The 16950-nt window shown below is 35.7% G+C and overlaps 2 protein-coding genes across 2 annotated transcripts; one reads left to right on the forward strand and one right to left on the reverse strand.

Annotated features, from left to right (window-relative positions):
* The first annotated feature begins 7332 nt into the window (after positions 1–7332).
* On the forward strand, positions 7333–8315 carry LOC145783436 (uncharacterized). Its single transcript, XM_082595310.1, has 3 exons — positions 7333–7506; positions 7645–7803; positions 8076–8315. Exons 1-3 carry the CDS (start codon positions 7333–7335, stop codon positions 8313–8315), a joined length of 573 nt encoding a protein of 190 aa, XP_082451436.1.
* Positions 8316–10839: 2524 nt separating this feature from the next.
* Positions 10840–16950, reverse strand: LOC145783072 (uncharacterized). The gene is made up of 6 exons (XM_082594846.1): positions 16704–16950; positions 16080–16152; positions 15659–15862; positions 13581–13655; positions 12890–13014; positions 10840–12430 (listed from the first exon to the last, which is right to left on the reverse strand). Exons 1-6 carry the CDS (start codon positions 16781–16783, stop codon positions 12226–12228), a joined length of 762 nt encoding a protein of 253 aa, XP_082450972.1. The 5' UTR covers positions 16784–16950; the 3' UTR covers positions 10840–12225.

The following is a 16950-nucleotide window of genomic DNA, read 5'->3' on the forward strand; positions in this document are numbered from 1 at the left end:
ATAAATGGCAGAAGCCGAAATGCTTTTTCTTTTTTGTGGTTTCTAAAACCTCTCCAAAGTTTCTCTCCAAGGTTTGTACAAAGTATCCCGAAAGCTATGTAGCGTTTACAAATAAACAGATCGGTTAGAGTTAGACTTTAATTCATCATTTTATAAACGATCACACTTGACTGTCAATTGTGATGATTTGCGTCGGTTTTATAATCTTCGGTCGCAAACAATGCCTTCTTTCTTTGGCAAACAATGCCGCCGGAAAAGAGCGCTCTGGGACTTCTTTATAACATATTTAAGAAAGAAATTCTATGCTTTCCATAACAATGTCAAGTGCTTTCTTTACACAAAATTGCATTTGTCTGTGGATTAAAGATTACATCATTTCTATTTAGTGGTGATGGCTTGTTTGTATTGAAAAAGGACATCTCGTATAGAAAAAACAGTCCTTTTTACAATGACTTAATGCATACAAACGTTAAATCAATGTAAAAATGACCAGTTTTGCTGACTAAGATTTCACAAGGCATTCATTTCAATTGCACTGTGCAGCAAAGATACGTTGGGGAAGTTTTTGAAATACCCTCTTGGAGTCAGATCTGAGTCATACCCTGGGAATGTTTGCCATGCGGTCAATGGTTTTTGAAACACTTCTATTTTGTTATAATTTGCTTCAGTGTCAGTTTGCCTGAAGGTCACATCTTTTATATTGCGGCAAACTGAATCAAGTTTATTACATTGCATTCTGTCAAGTCGTTCCAAAACAAACTTTATTTGCAACGTCTGTGACAAAACCCTTTTTAACACCATTGTGACGGAGCACAATGCAATGACCACCAAGGTGGTGACATACAAAATTAAAAAAATATTGTAATTCCATGATAATATTACTTTTACAAATCTGACGCAAATAGTTAATTTGAAGCAACAGATCCTTTAAGTAAAACGATTCTTTTTACGTTACAAAAACACTTTCGACTTTACTGAGATTTTATATGTCCCGTTAATAGGCTACTCTGCTGGTAAATAGACTACAGTAGGTTGCCACCTGAAAAAACGCTACCCTATAATTTAGTCGCTTCAGAAATGACTTCACGAACAAAGAAATCCGCAACATTAAGCGGCGCTGGTTCAACTCCAGGGTGTGTGCTTGAACAATGCTTTATCAAGGACTGCTTTCCATTCAACGACCATCAGTGCAAAAATTAATTCATTTATATGATATTTTTTTAGTTAGGAAACCAGTGTTTTAGTTTAGTTTGAAATTTCAAACGAACCAGTTCATTTGAAATTTCAATTCAACCAGTTCATTCCGACGTACAGTGTGAAAATCACTGCAATACACGAATAAAGCACAACCAACTGATTTTTAAATTTCGTTATTTATCAATCATGCTGCAAACTCGGAAACTTTCAGGGACCCCTGAAATCACTTCGCGGACTCCCGGCTGAGAACCACTGATCTAGCTGCTAGCTGATTGAAATCGATTTTTAGCTGTTTATGATTAAATTGACTCGTGTGAAAATAAATTCGTTTGTATTTTTTTAAGTTGTGTCCATACCAAATCTCTTTCACTTCATTCATACTTTTTCTGGACTAAAAGCACATTGGCATTTTGTGGCTACTATTTTCTCGATCTCTGCTAAGTTTTGCAAAAGTGATTTTCATTCAAAATAAAAACAAATTAAATTGAACTAAATCTCTGCTTCACAGAGCATCTGCATCCTTTGTCAAATAATTTGAATAATATCATTTTGATGGTTGTTTAATACCTTCCACCTTCCTAACTTTTGTTTAGCGAATACAACCTATGTGAAACTCTAATGCAGACTACATTATATCAAACTGTTTGAGTGTAGCTTCAAATTTACCATTTTGAAAACAACCACGTTGGATCGTCAACTCTGACAAATGTTGTTGTTTTTATTCCAATAGATAGGCATGGCTTTTCAAATAACGACAGAAATAAATGTTTTTGAACTAGTTATAAACTTCTAAACTTCCATAGTGAGTTTTTTTCTGCAGTGATAGTGTTTGCAGAGTTTATTGCGTAATCCACAACGAGTTGCTCATAAGTTGCATCATTTCTGTTGTTTGCCGTCATAAAAACTGTGTCGTCATTTATCTTTGCGTCACCTGTGTCGTCATTTCATATTGTTTGCTGTTGCTAGTTTGACGTTGAGGGATGACATTGAGGAATGATATTGCACTTTGGCAAACATTTTAGTTACACGATACAACAAAAACAATCCTCAGACGTTTCTCCAGCAACTTGTTAGATTCGATTCGTAAATTCGGGATCATTAATTTGCCATTAATTGAATTTTATAGCAACAAAACAACGTGAGTTTTTCACATTGTGTTATGTCATAGTTGGCCACGTTTTGTTAGAATTAAATCTTGCCAAATTGTTTAGTCCTGTGGTCAACGTTAGATTTTTAAACAAGGAATCAACAATTGAGGGTCTATGGACTCATTAGTGCTCATTGTGACATGTGATCTATAAAAGGGTGTCTGTAAGATTTTGTTTCAGGTGAACGTCAACTCTGGGAAGCGCATCTACCATTAAGTGGTATGGTAGGAATAGTGAACTTACGATAACATGGGAGCAGTTGGTTTCGTGTTCATGAACAAAGTGTAGGGGAGGATGAGATAAGTTGCACCAAATTTCACATTATTTGTCATAATTCGTGGAATACAAATGCAATTAATTGTAAACTCTGAGATATTGTACTACTGTATGTGTGCAATCTAGCTAGTGACTAAGCCTTTGATTTGATGTAACATGTTTTGAGAATTGTAAAACATATTTGTTATTGAATGCATATTATTCATTTTTTCAACTTAACCAGTCTACGGGGTAAGTTGAACCAGTCCGTTAAAAACGACTTAAATAGAGCTTGTACAACTATTGTTATGAAGAAAAAAGGAAATGTGTTGTAGGCGTTCCTGTGTGTTTCAACCAACTTTAAAGAATTGGAAGCTGATCTCAATGGTTATCCGTGTTGAACAGGTAAAGCAGCAGCTTCCATGGCTTCTTTATGTATATTTCTTGATTAGTTGTTTTTACGTAATTTCTTAGCGTTTTCGATTGAAAGATTATTGCATTGTAACATAACCTTAAACTTTGACTTAGCAAAATCACTGTCATGCTGCTAAACGTATAGTTAGGTATGTTGAGCCATGGTTCAACTTGCCTCACAGCTTGTAGTTCAACTTGATCCAGTAGCAAGTGCTAGACAATCTACGAACTCATCACTAAACTAGTCAGATAAACACTGTAAATAACTTTCGGTATCACAGATGACACAATCTTCTTTCTCTTGTTTCAAAGTCACAACAAATTGTAACAACACAATGGCCGTGATAAACATTTATCTTCCTATCTTAACATTTCACTTTTCAAACTACACGATAAACTTTCACCACTCCCGCCGTTGCTGGTGAAGTCTCAAACTTATAACTTGCCACGTTGAGTGTGGTTTCAAATTTACCATTTTGAAAACGACCACGTTGACCGTCAACTCTGACGAATGGTTTGTTTTCACTCTCTTCCTTCAGATAGGCATAGTTTTGCAAGTAATGATAGAAACGACTGTTCTTGAACTAGTTATGGAGGTTAGAGGCAAATTGTTCGTAAGCAATTGTTCATAAAGCCATTCTTCGTAAACAGTTTTTCGTAAAACAATTGTTAGTAAACTGTTGCTCGTAAAATGAAATCCGTAAAACAATTCTTCGTAAAGCATTTCTTCGTATACATCAAATTTCAACTGCATGCACGAAAAAATGCTTTAGGAAGAATTGTTTTACGAACAATTGCTCACGAAGAATTGCTTTACGAACAATTGCTTACGAAAAATTTGTCGGACACCAGTTATGGACTTCTAAACTTCCCTGGTGAGTTTATTGCGTAATCCACAACGAGTTGCTCATAAGTTACATCATTTCTGTTGTTTGCCGTCATAAAACTGTGTCGTCATTCACCTTTTCGTCACCTGTGTCGTCATTTCATATTGTTTGCTGTTGCTAGTTTGACATTGAGGAATGACATTGCACTTTGGCAAACATTTTAGAAACACGATGCATTTCAACATTTTACTTTTCAAACTACACAACACACTTTCACTACTCCCGGCTTTGCTGCTGAAACCTTAAACTTCCAACTTGCCACGTTTCTCTGATATTTATGTAGTAAACGTTAGGTGGCTCAAAGACTGCTAAGCGTTTCTTGTTTGCAATGGAGAGGCCTTGGTTCAACTTACCCGCTGGTCCAACTTACCTTATCCTCTCCATATATAAATTTTCACACAACTGTAAACTCTCTAGCAAACTATCGCTAACGTGGGGGTGCTAAAAACAGATCTTCTCAAAGGTTAATATGGCAATTTTAAAGCGACGGCACTTGTTGCAGCAAACAATACTGTAAAGCAATATTTCTTTCACAACAATAACAATCAAATAAGAAAAAAACAAACATTTATTCAACAACAAATAATTATAAATAAACAGTTATTTGATAACAATACAAACATTATACTCATCACTCATCAGCATATGGACGAGGTGTAGGCTCTCGAGTTACTATCTCTGTGTTGGTTCCATTTCGGTTCATGCATGCGTCGTTGTTACGTAACAGAACAACGGATACAAGCGCGCCATCATGGCGTTATATCTAATGCCAGGAGAAACAGATTTAACAGATACAGACACTTTCAATTGTTATTTGCGTTTTATCATAGTACGAAAAATAAAATACGTCAGCCACAAAGAAAAATGAGATATTCCTTCGTAACGAAGTATTTACAAGTGTCTTTTGATATAATTGCAATTAACATTCTCGGAACAAATGTCAGTCTACTCACGTTACGTTTTCGTGGAAGTCATTGGATGCACACAATCTTGTTTTATGCGACAAAATCCAACTCAATTTTGTTTGGACATTTTTACTTGAAGGCCACCAAAGACAGGCAAGATACAACAATACAACAGGGTTGTGCATTACAGCTATTATTACATTATATTTTACATATTTACAAATAGTTATTGTTGTATTTTGCCTGTCTTTGGTACAAGAAAGCAAACTCTTTCCCGAAACTACATTTTGACTAGGTGATTTCCCTGGTACCTAATTGATAAAAACTTTGTTGAATAACCTTTTAAATAATAACCTTGCAACGGAAGTTTCGCAATTCTCCAATCCAAATATTTGATTTTCCCTATGACGCCACTTTGACGTCATAGACTTGATGAATCATGAGATCTTCGAGCCACCAACCGTTGAGCCCGAACAAACAGCAAGCCAATATAAAAAACTTTTTTTGCACTGATTCAACATTTGAAGATGTTGCAATAACGGAACGGTTTTAGTGGTTTGGGCAGCATCTTCAAGAACTATTTCGCCACAAATCTTTGCAAATATCGTTGTTCTGATAAAATCGTTTCGCTTTCTCTCACGAAACGTTGTTTCAGAAATTATAGCTCACAGCAGCGTTTAGCAAATAATACGCAGCACTTTGAAGATGGGACGTTCTTCCCGGCCATCAGCACAAGACTGATCACTCACCAGTCAGCGAGCAGCAGTTGCGCTTCGCTAACCATAACGGTGTAGCTTCCACGCTAGCCATTCAGACCTCCAATAAACGATAAGTTTCTGGGCAGCCGATTTGTAGCAAGAATCATGTCCTAATCACATGTCACAATCACATGTCCTAATCACATGTCCTACCCCTGGCACCTGCTGGTCTGTTGGCTCTTTCTTTCCACAAAGATAAGAGTTAAACTGACTGGTAAAGCGGCGGTCGATTACCCAAGTGGCAAGAATACGGTGCGATACTGATGAGCCCAGCCTCATGGGCGAAACACGTGTCTATTGCTGTCTATTCTTGCTACAAATCGGCTGCCCAGAAACTAATACGCAGCACTATTACGTCTGTTCAAGAAGATTTCGTGGCAAATCAAACCAAAATACTGAAACGCAGAAGAAAGTGACTCCTCCAAGTAGTGTTGAAACTTCTCTAGTTGTTATTTGATATTTTTCAGTGATCCTTTTAATCTTTATACTAAAACAACCGAATTGTTTCGAACACTTTGTTTGTGATGTGATAAACCTTGTATGTGATGTGTAATGTAAATTGCAAAACCTCAAAAGTGTCAATTCCACCGTTTACTTAAAATAACACTTTGCTGATATACAGTATTTGTTTAGCTCTTCATGCGGAACCTGTTGCCTGTTGGCATTCTAAGCAATCATGCTGCAAGGCAATTATCTTGAAACAAGACTTGGTTAATGTTAAAAAAATGTTCATAATCGGTTAATGTGAGAAACTGTTTTCAAACGGAAACTCATTTCATCCACTGAGAAAAAGCTGTTGAAGATTGAGATAAAGAAAAGGCGAGTTTACTGCAGGATTTGGTGGGAAAGTAAAAAGTGCCCATAAACAATTAAGCATTTCAAAGTTTGCCCACTGACAACAGTTTAATGAATCTAGTGAAGTTGTTTATCTCAATCTGGCTATAAAACTTTTGCATTATGTTTACATTTGGCTTTGTGTGTTAGTAGGACAACGAAAACATATTTTTTTTAATTTTTCAAACTTTTCTAGATTAACTTCATGACACACATAGATTGTGTCAAAGGCGGGAAAGTTATCTTTTTTGTAAACCTTTGAAAATTTCTCAGAAAGAAGGTTAAATGGATGAATGAAACGTTTAAAGATGGTATGCAATTTGAAAATATCTAAAGCGTGTTGCTTTGACATGTTTATACAATATACTGTATTGAATATTCAGCATTTTTATTGTTGGTATTTTAGGAAGGGAGCAGTTGGTGCTTAACTTACCTACTGCAACTGCAATTGCAAGAAATGCATCTAGGTTGAAATGGCGTCATATTTTTCACAATTTTGTTTGTGATTTTTTTCAGTTGTTTGTCAAACTATGCAAACTCTGACTTTGTCGTTATGAAGAAGAAAGCCTTCTTTTCAAAACTAAATACCTTGAACGACGTAATCAGGTTTTAATAATACTACGCAAGTAAGATAGACGAAATTTAAACCCTTTAACTGTCACACACATTTCTCGTTTAGCGTACCGTTTGTGACCTTTTTACTTCAAATTCTTGAAGGAAAAAGAAAAAACAACAGAGTTTCACTGATTGTTAAAATCATCAATTTGTCGAGAGTTTGGGCTCTCTAAAGAGCCAGTGACAAAAGAGAGCGAAAGCTGTGACGTCACACATCCCTAGCAACGCGCTTGCTGGTTCCAAACTATAAATTCTCGCCTTAACAACGCTACAGAACTCGCTACTAGTTGAGGTTTCGTTTGCTAGTTACTCGATTAAAATGGTTAAGTTTTCTATTACTTCTCTTGTAACGTATTTTTCTGATGAACCTAAATCTATAAACCGTGGAGAAAATCACTATAAATCAAAACATGTCCAGTCTATAGACTTTTTTGAAGGTTGTCTCAGAGGAAGTGTACATGCCAGCATGAAAGACAAGGTTTATAAAGCTTCGGTAAGTACTTGACTTACCGGTATCATTTATTAACATTACATCACGTTGAAATGAACACAGAATTTATTGCAAATACCCAAACACATATAAACCTAACTGCATTTTATTAGGTCTAAGCAGAAAATCCTTGTGTTGCAGGTTGAACTATCAGGAGATGCAATTGTATCCACATCATGCGAGTGTCCACGGGGCGGATATAAATGCAGCCATAGTGCTGCTTTAATGATAAATGCCAGTCACAACATAAGTTGCACTGATACAGAATGTTCTTGGAAAAAGCCAAAAGCAGTAACAGATGTAAGTACCGGTGGATGAAAACTCTATCCCAGGTAAAATTGTGTGAGCTATGTTGTAAAGTAGCAGGCTTAGGAACTTGAAGCCATAGTGATATTAACAGTAGTATTATTGTTTATTAGCATCAGACCAATAGCTCCATATTTACTACTAAACATGCAAAACAAGATAGCATTAATGTGGTTAACAGACAAGACATAAATGGCTATTAACATCTTTGTCATTTGAATAATTGTCACTAAGCCAAATCTCACTTTTTTGAAATCTAATTTCAGGTTAAAAGTGTACAGGAAATGTACCCACCTTCAAGGGAGTACACAGCGATAAGCAGAGAGACAACAGCAGAAGATACTAATTGGCTATTTTCTAACCACAAAAAATATGGACAGTTCACTGGTTTAGCTTGGTTAATGTCCCCAGAACCCCAAGTTGAAAAGTTGTTTATACCAACTATAGAAGACACAATTCTTTCAAAGCAGTTTGTGGAAAATATTGTCAAACAGACTACTTGTTAGATCAACTTCCAATATCAGAAGAAGATATCATCAAGGTGAACTCTCTCACAATAGGTCAAAGGGACAATTCATCTTGGCACCAGCTGAGAAAGGGAAGATTGACAGCCAGCAACTTTGGATTAGTGTTGAATGCCAAACGTGTGACACCATCTCTCATAAAAAGAATAATTAATCAATATGACCTCAGCAGAGTGCAAGCGATTAACTGGGACATCAACCATGAGAAAGATGCAATAGATGCAATGCAAGAAATAATGAAGGTGGAAGTCAACCCCCCGGGTCTGTGGCTTCATAAGTCAGGCATCTTGGGCGCTTCGCCTGATTGTTTAGTCAGCAACAATCATATTGTTGAGGTTAAGTATCCTTACAAATTCAGAAATTCAAAGATCGATGACGCAACAAAATGTGCAGATTTTTATCTATTGAAAGATTCTGCTGGAAATTATTCACTCAAGGAGAATCATCAGTACTGGCACTAAATACAAGGGCAGTTATGTATTACCAGAAGGCCGTCGTGTGATTTTGTTGTCTGGACCCCTCTTCAATGTGTGGTGCTAGAAATTAATCGTGATCCCAGATGGGAGCATAATATTGCCAAATTGCATGACTTCTACAAGACCCACATGATTCCAACATTTTTAACCGGTTGTTGAGATGTAGGGTAACTATTGTATTCCCATTAACACCTCAAAGAGTATTTGTTTATTATGTGTGCTTTTTTGTTTGTTTTGTGATGATCTCAATACTAGTGAAACAGCCTGCTGAGGTTTTCAGTGAATGGTAATTGTATTTCATGTAATTTTCTCTACTTCGCATTTTTGTATTATTGCAATAGTCCTTTATTAACGCCTCAAAGAGTATTTGTTTATTATGTGTGCTTTTTTGCTTGTTTTGTGATGATCTCAATAAGGGTGAACACTGAACAGCCTGTTGAGGTTTTTAGTGAATGGTAATTGAATTGAATTGTGTTACATTTTGTGAAGTGTATAGTATGTTTGGTGTCAGACTTGTCCATAACTGTGACTTCCTAGTTAACACATTACAATTTCTAACTGAAAAATTGCATTGTTCTGCGGTATTTGAAGGTATCAATAATGTTAGCTGTTTCCACGAGCAAAATTGATCAAGGGTTATCAATGCAATTAAAACATCACATCGTTTAGGCCATTTATGAAACCAGGTAATACAAAAGCATGCAAATTAAGCAAGCCATACATAAAGATAAGTGTGCCGTACAGCAGTCACACATACAGTATAGAAAATAAAAAAGTACATTATCACAGTATCTGTAAAACAAAATGATAAAATGAAGGCACCCGGAAGAGAAGTTTTATTTTTCATTCTTGATGACACTGTGGTCACATGACATCTTTATACAACAATTTATATAAAACATGAATAAAGGTTAAAGTGATGTTGGTAATTGTTGCGCTACTGCAATTAAATAGTTCGCTCAAATGTAAGTTGGTATAGTTTTGTTTTAATTTCATTAAAGTAATAAAAATTTGATCTTGTATAGATATAGACACAACCTTCCATCCACTGAAATACACAATCGAACATTCAAAACGTTTTACATATTGCACAACAATATCAAAAACTTCTCTTGTTGGCAGACCTGTCTCCATGCATAACACTTTCTGTGAAAGATTCTTAACAGTGAAGTGAAATTTGCTGTATTCAAGATTTTTCTTAGCCTCTTTTAATTCTTTTGTCAGCTGTTCATTTTCGATCTGTAATAATAATAATAACAATATTTATATAGCGCCACATCCACAGTCAAACTATGCTCCTGGGCGCTGTACATGACAATGGTGATAATACGGTAATTTCAGTCATAATGTTCATTGAAGTAGAACGTTTTCAAGCAAGTTTTGAATTAATGCTTGCACTGCTTGATCCTATTTGAGGGAAAACATTTTCACTGGATTCTACAAGAAAAAATAATCTTAAGTAGCATAACATGTTGAAGTGTAAAATCAAGAAAAAAAACAAAAAATATGGTAGGGTACCGTATACTAAAAATGACATTACCCAGCCTTGTATCACGACATTTAATAAACCTTGCTCATAATTTCTTTCACTAACTTATTCTGCTTGTCGCATGCATAAAAAAACAGAACAGTCTAACCTAGATGGTAATGCCTACCTGGAACAACATTGTCTAGGTCCAAGGTGATGTCAGGGGGTGCTGCTTGTGCTTCTTCTACTAATCTAATCTTCTTACTAGGGTTTATTTCTAAAGGAAACAACTTGTTCTTATTCCTTTCAAAAATTTCAGGCCCATTTTTCCGATCACTGTCACGAAAATGGCAACTACACACCCTAGAAGAAGTGGTAGGTTCTTTGTCCTTGCGCCTTATCAGTTGCACCCAGCGTTTTTTCTCCTTTTCGTTGCTTGGAAAACGAAAAAATTTGTTGCAGTTATCCCTTTGGGATTGATGATTGCAATCAGGCACAAAACATTGAACCATGTTTCTGTTAACGACGATAGCAAACGAAAGAAGATCAGCCGGTATACTGCTGCAATGGCTGATAAAAGTTGTTTGGAACCAAGATGGCGGCGTTGCTACGTGATGACGTCACACTTACGCGCTCTAAAGGGTTTTAACAACAGTGTGTACTATAGTTATAAGACACCAGAAATAGCAACATGCACTTAAAAAACAACATTTTTACAATTACATTTGAATCAACAGATTGATTTATTGTCTTTTTAAGTCGTAAACATGGGCGACATAAATCGGCACTACGGGTCGTTCACATACTCACGGACCGTTTGTTGCATGGCTATGTTCCATACACAGGATAATGGTAACCTATTACAAACGTCACATAATAGCTACAATCGCACTTCTCAAAAAAATCGTAACCGGATGCATTGAAAAATCTTTACAAGCAAGGCTTTGGTTACTCCAGAGTAAATAGAAGAAATAATTTCGTTACTATTTTTGTTTTATTTTTGCATTTAGTTTGTATTTACAACATATCAAGTGTGAAATAAAACTCTTCACATCCAGAGCCATGTAAAAAAAAAAAAAAAAAAAAAACTTTCGGTAATCCAAATGCGATAAAATTTGTTTCTAACCTCAATGCTCTGGGATATGATGCTATGGATCTTTAGAGGGTACCTCTTGTAAACTCATAAGCACCAACCCAGGCAGCCAACTTGGTCATCTTCTTTACATTGATGTAACGTCTGGAAGACGTTGTATCAATGTCGAAACGCATGATATTTTATCTGGAAAGTGATTGTAAGGACTAGGTGAAGAATAATTGTTACATGAACGAACACGAATACAGATAAAGTTTAACAAATATTCAGCAAGCGGGAAAATAAATGAAGCAAACTCAAACGTTGAACAGCCATGTTTGGTTCTAAGCAAACAACAATGACGGATAAACCAACTGCATATTTTTGTTTCTTATATCATGATTTTTTTACTTTAGAAAAGACTTTAGAAAAATTAATAATGTCCTCGTTTATTATGAACATCACATAACTGCTTCAGAGGAGCATATGATAATGACTGTCCATTTTCAGTTGGTGTATCTGTGTTTATGACATGACCAGTTGATCACATTAATGCCCTTGCTTAGTGCTAATACGTTCTTTGTTATTCACAAAAAAAAACAAAGAAACCGATGCAACATTTAGCCTCCTTGTTAGATTTGGCTTATTTTTCTTTGTGGGCTAGTACTATTTTGCAATTAGGTAAAAGTACATAAACGAGCACAAACTATTTGCAGCGAGAAATAAAGCAATACTTTAATTTTTGAAAATTCCTCATGGACGCTGCACCGTATCAATGTCCAATCACTGTTTCGTCCTGTTGGTGTTTGAGTATTGTTACTCCAATTTCAATCCTTCTGTTTTAACAAGGAGCAGGATTCATGTGTAAACTTTGATTCAGGGACAGCAGCTTTGAAATGGCCCGCAGGACAATTGAGGAAGAACTTCCCTTCTGCTAACCTCCGAGATGGTAACACGAGAAGCAGCCGTTGTGTCGTAACCGTCATCGGATCTATTATCTTGTGCGCCTGCTTCAGATAATTGAGTTGGAAACATGAGGTCACCGTCAGGGTGGCCGTGATTGGAGCGGCGGGGTTTTGATCTGCAACATACAACATTGGTGAAATGACATATTTCAATGATATCTTAAAATTGAGTGCTCTCTAATAATCTTTCATCGTAGTCCGAGGAATATTGCCAACATGTAGTGGGAGAAGGACAGGTCTTCGACCTCAAAAGCTCAAATAAAAAAAGATAAATCAAGAAATTATAAGTTTTAATAAACATTACAAGACAGAATGAATACGAATATAATGAACAATAATATGATGAGTACAAGAAGATTTTGTTTGCTTCGAAACACAATAAACATGACATGTATTTTTAACAATCTCTCTCAATAATTTTTTCCCTGTCCACGTCTTTGTCAATTATTTAATCAATCAAAGCCGCAGTACGAGTACGGGTAAACAAAAGTATATAACAGAACTCACGTTAGGGTTAGTGGAAGTTAAAAATATATTCATTTTTGTTTCAAGAACAAGGCGTTGCGTCATCTCACCTTGGCAGCACGTAGAACTTGTGATAGCAAAACCCAACCACAACCACAACGGAAGCAAGCAGGATAACTGCACCGATGATGATGTTGATCTTGAAATCTTGAGCTTCCAATTGTGACGTAAGTTGCTGTTTGTTGTCAAATAATTGCAAGGTTAAATGTCCAGCGTTAAGACGAGAAAACTCAATTATTAAAATTTTTAAGCGAAATTTATTAAAATACACACAAAGCAAAAGGTTCCATTAAAACAAATATATCACTGAGTTTACATCATTTTGACTGGTGGTATTGGACATGCGTGAATAAATGCAGGGACTTTAAAGTTCTAGTTGGATTTTCAAAACACTAACGATTCTACTTGAATAAGAAACTGAAAGCAAAAGCGGTGGCTAAAGCTTATCGATAAATGTACAAGTTTCTGTGGCTAGTTTCTGGCTGATTTTATTTTCTTGTTACACAAAAATGTTTAAGCTTGTGATGAAAGTTTGAATTCTTAATTCTATATAAAACAGAAGAGTTTCAAATTCGACATTAACACGTTGGCGCAACGCTGTACAGTTGCTAAAAATAGGAGATAATAAACAATTGAGCATTTCTTGTGACATCACAATAATGCAAATATAGCCAGACTAGACTTATACTTGTCACTTTGAACTGAAGCTAATCTTGACAAATATTGAAAAAACCTTTTCACCTCCACTCTTGTTTCATGTTGCTCGTTTTGTTGCTCAATTTTGATACCTTGAGCTTCCAGTTGTGAGGTTAGGTTCTGCATGAAAAATAATCGCAAGCGTAAATATCAAGCGTCAAGACGAAAAAACTTAATTATTAAAGTTTTTAAGCATAATGTGTTAAAATGCACACGAAGCAAGTTTTATATTAAAAACATAAAAAGATAAAACAAACTTCAAAATATCTACAGGTTAAATACAATATTTGCTTCTGCTAATTGTTTTTAGCTTGTAGAGCAATATAGCTAGCAAACTTCATATGAGAGCAAAGAGTTATGTCTTAAACCTCAGTTGTATTAGCCAATGATTCAAGAAAAAGATAGATGACATGAACTTAACTATTAGTCTTTAATTTGAAAAAGTCAGAAACTTCTCAACACATTTAACTGTACACGTGGCAAATATATCACTAAGTTTCATCATATTTAGCTGGAGGTATTGGCCAATGGCCAATGGCCAATGGCCATACGTGAATAACTGCAGGCATGGACTTTATGATTCTAATTGGATTATCAACACACTTACGCTTCTATTTCAATGAGATACTGAGGAAGACGTTTTTACGGTGGCGAAAGCTTTAACAATAAATTAATTAAGTTTCCGAACCTCACTGATTTTATTTAGTTATTGCTGTTACGTTCACTGTTCGCACCCTAATTACATCATTGTTTTTTAGTTTCGAAATCGGAAGTCGATGTCTAAGTAACTTGGGGTCATAACAAGAAAAACAAATTATTTTCTTTGTTTCGAGCATTTAAAGAGAATGTCCCCACTGATTGATATAACCCCTGTTGATAATTTGTGCCATAAACAGCGTTTTTTAGGCAACTGACCTCAACTGACTGGTTTGTTTTGATGCTAAACCCGCTACGTAATGCCCAATGTGTTGTTATTGTAAATGCTGCTTCGTTTAGCGGTTTATCTGAGCGTCAGCAAAATCTTACATTTTGTCTACTCTGTGTATCTTGACGTTGAACCAACGTAGTTAAAAGTTTGCGCCGGCAAAGGCAGCTTGTATCTTTTTGAGTATGACGCTATCATTGGAATCATTTCTCTTCTCTTTTCGTACTATATATGAAGTCTGTTCTTAGCGAAATTCATAATTTTAATGTTACATTAGTTAACTACAGTACATGAACGTACCAATTCTGTTGAGAATCGATTTAGTAGTTATAAAGATCGCCCGACAAAATTTCGGTGAGTTTATGTTGCTGTTTCATTATTGTGTTTTAATTATTGATCGACAGAGCACATTTCGATGAAATGTTTAATAATGCGGTTCTCTGAAGTAACATCGATTTGTAGATTTGTTTGCCGTTTTGTAGATTCCTTTGATTTTTATATATCGTAGATTGTTTTAATTTGAACGTGTTTATAACGTCATTTTAAGCGTAATTATTTTATGTTAGTAGCCAAGGTCTTTTCGTTTACAGAAAGACCGTGATCAACGATAGAAGATAACGACACGAGGGTCGGACTGTCTTGCTATTTTCACGCGTCCACGATATACTGGGTGGTATCGTTTGTACATTAAAGTTATCATTTATTTTATACTTCTCATCTATGGGTGTGAGTTCACGGGCGGAACTAAGAATTCATTTTCAACACAACAATTGCAGTAACGTTTTCTGGTTGTGATGAATAGTTTGAATTCTTAATCCTATATAACACAGAAGCGTTTCAAATGCGACTTAGAACCGTAAGTGCAACGTTGTGCAATTGCCAAAAATAAACAACACACAATTGAGCATTTCTTGGGACATCACCATTTTGCAAATTTGGCCAGACTAAACTGAGATTTGTCGTTCTAAAAGTCAACCCAATCTTCTTAAAAATACAGTGCCCGCTTATTAAGCCCATTTCGGAACAGGACGATTTTAGGCTTATTAAGCTGGTGGGCCTATTAAGCGAAAGACGATTTTCGGTCACTCCTATACATTCAATAATTCTAGACCGGAACAAATTGGACTTAATAAGCGGATGGGTTTATTTGCGGTGGACCTAATAAGCGGGGAATGCTGTATTACTCAGATTTTTTTACCTTCACTTCTCTTTCATGTTTCTCGTTTTGTTGCTTTATCTTGAGCTCCACCATGAATATCAAACAATCTCTAAAACATACATCTTTTTCATAAGCTGTTGGACCAGAACAGTACTTGCTGCAGTTATCGCAGCTACCAATGTAGCTGTAATAGGATCCCAGTCCGTGCTCTACCTTGCAGCTGACGTCAGCATTTTCCGTTTCCTGAAAAAACAATCAGTTTTTATGGAGAAAAAGTTTTTCAAAATTAGGCGCTTGCCAGCTGACATAATAAAACTTTTCATTTTAACAATTCCGCACCGATTATGATCAAATGCGAATGATGTAGTACTTTTATGAAAGAAATCTCATTTTTTGAAGCATTTTGAAATACAGTAAATACACCAAGACACCCATCAAACGTCATTATGACGTCACTTACCTGGACAATCGATCGAACGATCTTTTCGAATCCTTTACTTGCAAAGAAATCATAATCTATTCCATTGTCATTGCTGCAGACAAGATGAAAAAGTTATTTGTTTACTTTAACTAAGTGTTTCGACAGTAGCGACCAAATTAAGTAAAATCCCAGACAGCGAAATCCGTCAGTTTTACATTGATTCCACGTTTGCAGACGTTGACTACCTGGGATACAATAGCCTAAATGTTAAGTCACAGACTCTTCTAGTCATAATTTGATATCATTATGATCTCCCAATCACATTACTATGACTGATACTTAGCGTACATCATAAATAAACGATTGCCAACTAAAACATTTAATTGTGATATTCGCAAGAACACGAAATGCTCATCACATAAGAAGTGATATTGTATTCGATTGGATGTCATCTTGACTTACCTAGTCAGAAAATCAGTTTTTTTTACGTTGAATCAACATAACAAGAACTAACTTGCTTATTGTGTTGATAAAGCGTTTTTACTAATCGACAATTTAATTATTTATGTTTTTACTCATACTATTATTAGAATTGCAATTTAAGTTGGTTGCACAAGTTGCTCTTGTGCAAGGTTTATTGAAATAAAGCATTGAAAATCCCACCTTTGCGATGACCCGACTGCCACAAAGCGCGGGAAGACAATCGTCAATGCGACCATGATGTTAACAATCGCAAGCCTCATTGTTTTTGTGTGCCAAATAAGGCTTTGTTAAACAAGTAAACACCCACGACAAAGTGCATTGATAAAGCTTTGCTACAATTATGGCGGCTTCTTCGGAGTCTGTAAAAAGCATAAATACGTAAAATCAAACGATAATATTTATCAAGAATACTGTTCATATCATTTGA

This window comes from Aplidium turbinatum, chromosome 14 (assembly GCF_918807975.1).
Source record: "Aplidium turbinatum chromosome 14, kaAplTurb1.1, whole genome shotgun sequence".
NCBI classification, from domain to species: domain Eukaryota; kingdom Metazoa; phylum Chordata; class Ascidiacea; order Aplousobranchia; family Polyclinidae; genus Aplidium; species Aplidium turbinatum.

What these genes read in the sequence shown, in the direction of transcription:
- LOC145783436 (XM_082595310.1), top strand. Translation starts at nt 7,333, where the DNA reads ATGGTTAAGTTTTCTATTACTTCTCTTGTAACGTATTTTTCTGATGAA. An exon ending in ACAAGGTTTATAAAGCTTCG is followed by an intron (nt 7,507 to 7,644) that starts GTAAGTACTTGA and finishes CTTGTGTTGCAG; the next exon opens with GTTGAACTATCAGGAGATGC. An exon ending in AGCCAAAAGCAGTAACAGAT is followed by an intron (nt 7,804 to 8,075) that starts GTAAGTACCGGT and finishes ATCTAATTTCAG; the next exon opens with GTTAAAAGTGTACAGGAAAT.
- LOC145783072 (XM_082594846.1), bottom strand. Translation starts at nt 16,783, where the DNA reads ATGAGGCTTGCGATTGTTAACATCATGGTCGCATTGACGATTGTCTTC. An exon ending in AACATGAAAGAGAAGTGAAG is followed by an intron (nt 13,656 to 15,658) that starts GTAAAAAAATCT and finishes TTTTTCATGCAG; the next exon opens with AACCTAACCTCACAACTGGA. An exon ending in AACATGAAACAAGAGTGGAG is followed by an intron (nt 13,015 to 13,580) that starts GTGAAAAGGTTT and finishes GACAACAAACAG; the next exon opens with CAACTTACGTCACAATTGGA.